At 32.8% G+C, this 6895-nt stretch overlaps 1 protein-coding gene across 1 annotated transcript; it reads left to right on the top strand.

The window, feature by feature from the left end:
• The first annotated feature begins 1093 nt into the window (after positions 1–1093).
• LOC124928924 (alcohol acyltransferase 9) lies at positions 1094–2609 on the top strand. The gene is made up of 2 exons (XM_047469178.1): positions 1094–1565; positions 1647–2609. The coding sequence occupies exons 1-2, from the start codon at positions 1131–1133 to the stop codon at positions 2607–2609; spliced, it is 1398 nt and encodes a 465-aa protein (XP_047325134.1). The 5' UTR covers positions 1094–1130.
• The last annotated feature ends 4286 nt before the right edge of the window (positions 2610–6895 follow it).

Here is a 6895-nt window from a genome sequence, read left to right as displayed (position 1 = left end):
AAAAAAAAAAAGTCTTGGGTTAAAGTTCTTTCTATAGTTTGCTTATGACCTATTTGTCGGCCCAATACAATTGGGCCTAGTTCACCTTATTTGGATATAGTGGACCTTCATGAGTAGAATTATTGTCATTGTAACTGTTATCTAAAACTAACAACTGCCTGCGGTACCACCAGTTGACAGTTGAAGGAGGGGGGGGCATAGAGCATTTCATGCATGTTAGTTATTTGCTTTAATTTTCTCTCTTATGTGACAACAAAAACTTTAAACCGTTCAAATTGAATTCATTTATTTCTGTGGTTGATGTTTATTTATTTTTCATTCATTCATTCATTTATATAGTTATTCTCTTTCAGATGCTTCCTCTTAGGCGTCAGAAGTATATAGATATATAGCCAGAATATGTTCTTATTTTATTGATGCTAAATTATTTATGTGTACATTTTTACCCACACAAATTCAACAACTCATAGACTATTTTTGTCTATCAAATTGAGATTCCTATTTATGATATAAACTAGCGTAATCTTCTGACGATTACTATGACGTACATTTTAACTTGAGTCATTCTAAATAAGAATTATAAAAAACATTCAGATTCAATTATCACTAAAACTTTCTCGTGTTTAGAGGGGGTCACGATAACAACCAAGCCCACCACCTAGAATAAATCCCAGAAACATTAAGAAAAAAGTGCAGAAGAATGATTAAACACCACAATATGATAATGAATTGATTCACATAAGAGTCATATATAAGAGTCTCACAGCAGACAGGTTTACGTGGAATATGTAAATAAATTAATATAGTACATGATGAATTTGCAAGAGGTGAATAAAAGGGAAACAATTGTGGGGTTCAAGAGAGATGTTTCATTCAAAAAAATGTATTAATTAATTAAAATGCAATCGCATAATATAGAGTAAGGCTCAGTCTCTTTTGTTAGTCTTTTTTTATTATGTATGGGAATCTAGCTAGCTAGCTAGCTAGCTTTTTAAATCTTCAATCTTGATGACCACCTGCATATTATTGCTCCGCATGTACAAACCTCTCTTCTTAAACTTCTCTCTTCTTAATTCCTCGTTTGTCTGTCTGTCTGTCTGTCGTCAAGTCTCAATCCTCAATCGACCAATATGGTAAAATCTGATCAAGCAGAGCTCCCAGATATATTTCATTTAAACCCACCCATCTTAATTTGTCCAAAAAATCCAACACCGAAACATCCATTGTACCTCTCAAATCTAGATGATCAAAAGTTTCTTAGGTTCACCATTAAATATGTTTATCTATACAGGAAATCAGTCAGCTCAGAAATGTTGAAACACTCCCTTTCGAATGTTCTTGTTGAGTATTACCCATTTGCAGGGAGATTGAGATCAAACCCAGATGATAATGAGAAACTTGAAATCGATTGTAATGGAAAAGGTGTTGTCTTTGCTGAAGCATTCATGGACATGACTGCTGATAACTTTCTTTCACTTTCTTCTCATCCTAACCGTTCATGGAGAAACCTTCTCTATAGAGTTGAATCTTCAACTTTCCTTGATGTTCCTCCTCTCGTTGTTCAGGTAGCTAGTAATATTTATTTATTTATTTTTATTTAGGAGAGGGCTAATTTCGTCATTTACTCTGTTTGGGTTGGGCTGCAGGTTACGAATCTCCGGTGCGGAGGAATGATCCTGTGCACCGCATTCAATCATTGTCTATGCGACGGTATTGGAACATCGCAGTTCCTTCACGCCTGGGCCCATCTGATCACCTCTACCAAACCCACATCAGATTTACCAATCACGCCATTCCACACTCGCCACGTGCTGAAATCCAGATCCCCACCACCATCAAAACAACATACCTTTCTTCCCCAATTTACCAAAACTGCCACTTCCAAGCTTGATGATGATCATGATCATGATGATGATGATGATGGTGATGGTCTTCTTGACCTAAACCAATTCCTCCAATCCCAGCCAATTGTTCCTGTTTCCTTAACCTTCACTCACTCCCATATCCTTCACCTCAAAAGACTCTGTTTTCCATCCTTAAAATGCACCACTTTTGACATAATGGCAGCACACACGTGGCACTCATGGGTGAAAGCACTTGGACTCTCATCAGTTCTCAACACCAAACTCCTTTTCTCAGTCAACATTAGAAAACGAATCGAGCCTTCATTACCAGAAGGGTATTATGGAAATGGGTTCATATTAGGATGCGCCGAAGTTAACGTTAAGGAGTTTATAAATAGTGGTAGTAATTACTTGTACAGTGGAGTGAAATTAGTGCAACAAGCGAAAACATCGGTAACCGACAGTTGTGTAAGGTCGGTGGTTGACCTTTTAGAGGATAGAACGGTTAAACCAGACCTTTCAACGAGTTTGGTTATATCACAATGGTCAAAGTTAGGGCTTGAGGATTTGGACTTGGGACAAGGTAAGCCCTTGCAAATGGGTCCTCTTACAAGTGATATTTACTGCTTGTTTTTACCCGTTGTGGGTGAAATCGACGCTGTAAGAATTCTCATTTCTTTGCCTGAGGCCGTGGCAGATAAGTTCAAATATTACATGATGAACATGGACTACTTTGATCGATCGATCGATGGACTCGTCAGTTAATGGGCATTGGCAGCCAAGAAACTGTTAATGGAAGGTAAAAAAGTTAATATATATCTTTTCTAATTAATAAATGGCTTTTTTAATTTGTTTGAGTGAAAGAGATCGAGATGATCATCTATGAATTATTATTATCGAGACAAGAAGAGGAAAAAGTAACGCACGCTAGAGAAAGAGGATCGACTTGGATGATCTCCTGCATTATATTATTATTATTATTATTATTTACTAAATTAATGGGCTAAATAAATTAATTAAAGAATAAAAAGATGTGATTCTGTGTGTATGATGTTAACAGCTAGCACTATCTTTTTTTATAGTGCTTTTTCTACTTGTACCAGTATCAAATTATGAATGAAGAATAACACTTCACTACGTAATAATTCTGAAATATTTCAGCATTTTAAAGTTATTGGATGGAATCGATGGGACATCATTAATTATATTATGGAGAGACACTAATTAATTAAGCCTTGTACAATTAGTTTATTTATGTTATATTGAGATAACCTAAAAAAATACAAATGAATGTGTGACAGATAGATAATCATTATTGGAACGTAAAAACCCTACTATTACATTCTAAATAAGATGATTCATCAAAGCGAATAATCAAGATTAAGAGTCATTTAAATTATCAAATGGGAGATATCTTACACATTCGATCACAATTGGGCAGAGAAGAGAGTCCAAACCATATTTAACCCTAATCACATTTTCCCATACACCATTTTGAGAGCAAAAACTGTATTGATCAAAGTCCTGTCCAAGTGTTTTTCCTTATAAAAAATATAATGATTCTCATTTTTTAAAACAGCTCTTAAAAAAATTATCACAAGAAAAAGACTAATGATAACAAGGCGAATTAAAATATCATAGCAAAATAGTGGAGGTACTTAATTACCGAGCTTCCGATTTAGACACTTATGGCTTCAAAATGGCATTAAGAGAGCTCAACAAGAATATACAGCTCCATCATGAAGCTTTTAACAATGGATTCTATGATCTAATAAACATTTCATAAATAGATAGATAGACAGACTAAATGGTTAGAATTTAAAATGAATGATTCCTTTAGTTGACTAACAATTATCAATAATAAAAAGAGAAGAGAAAAGAAATGATTTATATTGTAACTGCATGTGTGTAAATGGTGTATGAGATCATCAACTTGATTCTTGTCTTGGATAATGCTCACTATCTTATAATTACTTTATATATATATATATATATATATATATATATATATATATATATATATGATCAAAAATATGTATTTTTAACCGATGTTTTTCAAATAGTTAATTTCATTGTGTTTGAGTGTGTTTGGTGACACTTTTGAGACTGGTATTTTTCAATGTATTTGTCGTTATACTTAATCTACTCTTCATTTATATTTGAATTTTTAATTAATATAGATATATATAATATTAAGACAACTTAATAATATATTTTCATAAATTAAGCTATCTTAATTTATTTGTGCAAATGGATAGAAACATCTCATACTCATAATAAAAGAGTTACAAGTTGTCTTTAGACTCAAATTATAAATTGGTGAGATGCAAAATATAGTGATGCAGCTCCTAGTTCCTCCTTTATGACTACAAATTAAAGAAGAAGAGACGGCAATATCTTTATATATATATAATATATTTCAAGTCAGATGAAGGTGTCATAAACCACTATACACATCTCAATCTTAGTGATCATGATCTTATGTGTTTGATTATCATACATGTCTTAGTCTATAGGATATGATTCATCAGCAATTCCCATATTTTCAATCTATATAGAAAAGTATATCTGCAATCACAAGTAATATGATCTTAAATCTTACAGAGACTTTTTTTTTATTAATCTTTATGCATGGATTAAGCACATAACTTGCAAACACATTTAACTAATTAATCAGACAAGCAAAGTTTAGACGGGTTCAAACCTATACCTCAAGAAGACTAAGTATATCCACGTCTTGTCGTGACATTTTTAGAATTTTCTTGTTTTAACATTGTTGTTTATTCTGTTAGACTAAGACTCTAGTTTCTATTTGTTGCTTAATTTACCATTAACAACTTTTAAAATTAATTTTTCTTAGAAAAAATAAAATAATATATATATATATATATAAATTTTCTGATTTATCATATGGGTATTTATGTAAAAATAGTAATTAAAATATATAGAAATTAGTGTAGAGAATACGAGGTTTTATTCGTTGGCAAAAGTCAATGAATGGATTAATTAGTCATAAGAAGTTGAAGATAATGGAAGCCATAATCCAAAGTTCCCCTAAGATAATGGTTTTTATTTTATATTTAATAGAAAAAGGGGGTGAAAAGCAAATCCCATATCATAAAATGATGAAGAAATTATATATAATTAATTGTGATCATGATCATGATCATGATTAACAAATAATAAAATGATCCCACTAGGCCACTATATAGACCACACTTTATAGACCCACATGGAAGATCATATACTATTATATTATATCTCTTGCAAATCTAAACCAGGTCATGCGCGAGGCTTAATTTCTTGGTTGACCATTACACTTATCCAAGGGCTCATCGAAAAAGTAAAGTATTTGGATTTTTAATAGGTTAAATTATTATAATATTATTTTTAATTCAAATTTTATAAAAATAAAATAAAGTATTTTAATATTTTAATTAATAAATTAAATGAATTAATTATTATTATATATATATATATATATATATATATATATATATATATATATATGTGTGTGTTTTTTAGATTAAAAAAATATATATAACCCATATCAAATAAAAGATCTCTCAACGTGTTAGTTATGTTGAGTTATGGAGCCTACACTTATAATAAACTCTACATTGTTAATTAGAGTTTATTGGGTTTATCTTTTTTTGGTTTTGGGCTTGGGCCTGACCAAAGTTATTTAGGTTTATTACCTGAATGTTTACCCTATAAATATGTGATTATTAAGGGTTTACATTAGTAAGACAGAATTCTAGAGATAAAGTGTGAGGCAAAAACTCTGTATTCCTTCTTCTTCTTCATAGTAAATCTGGTGGTGGCTGAAGTGGATGTAGCTCAATTTGAGTGAACCACTATAAATCTGTGTGTTCTTGTGTTCTTATTTCTTGTGTTTTTACAGATTGTTTTCAAGCTGGTAGGATTTGGGAGATACAAATCCTAACAACTGGTATCAGAGCAGCTAGGCTAGATCTGAGCATTGGAAATAATGGCAAGTGAGAATAGTATAAGACATGGGATTGGAAGATTTGATGGGACAGATTATGCCTTCTGGAGAATGCAGATTGAAGATTATCTCTATGGAAAGAAGCTTCATGTTCCTTTAAGTGAGAAACCAGAGAAGATGGATGAAGCTGAATGGAAACTCCTTGATAGACAGGTTTTGGGAGTTGTCCGATTGACGCTAGCCAAGACAGTTGCTCACAATGTAGCAAAGGAGAAGACCACCATGGGTCTGATGAAAGCTCTTTCTGATATGTATGAGAAACCATCTGCTAACAACAAGGTACACTTAATGAAAAGACTCTTTTACTTAAGAATGGTTGATGGTACTTCTGTCACTACTCATTTGAATGAATTCAATACAATTGTGAATCAATTGCTATCTGTTGAGATTGATTTTTGGGATGAAGTTAGTGCCCTGATTTTGTTAGCATTTCTACCAAATAGCTGGGAACCTATGAGGGCAGCAATTAGTAATTCAGTTGGAAATGCTAAACTGAAATTTATTGAAGTTAGAGATCGCATTCTTGTTGAAGAGGTTTGTAAAATTAATTCTGGTGAAACGTTCAAAGGTTCTGCTCTGAATGTGGAAAACAGGGGCAGAGGTAATGATAGAAATTTCAACCGAAGTAAGAGCAGATCTATGTCAAGGAGCAGGAGGAGTCAGTCAAAGTCTGGGAGGACATTTGAGTGCTGGAATTGTGGTAAACAGGGTCATCTGAAGAGGAACTGCAAAGCACCGAAGAAAAACGGTGATGATAAAAATGATACAGTCAACGTTGTTACAGAATCTGTCACTGATGCGTTACTTTTGTCTATTGATAGCCCGATAGATTCATGGGTTTTGGACTCAGGAGCGTCTTTCCACACCACTGCTCACAAAGAATTAATGGAGAATTATGTGGCTGGAAACTGTGGGAAAGTTTATCTCGCAGATGGTGAGCCACTGGATATTGTTGGCATTGGTGACATCAAATTGAAGATGACAAATGGTTCTGTTTGGAAGATTAATAAGGTGAGACACATTCCAAGTTTAATGTGCAATT

Source organism: Impatiens glandulifera, chromosome 3 (genome assembly GCF_907164915.1).
Source record: "Impatiens glandulifera chromosome 3, dImpGla2.1, whole genome shotgun sequence".
Lineage (NCBI taxonomy): Eukaryota > Viridiplantae > Streptophyta > Magnoliopsida > Ericales > Balsaminaceae > Impatiens > Impatiens glandulifera.
This window is presented reverse-complemented; position numbering and strand designations above follow the sequence as displayed.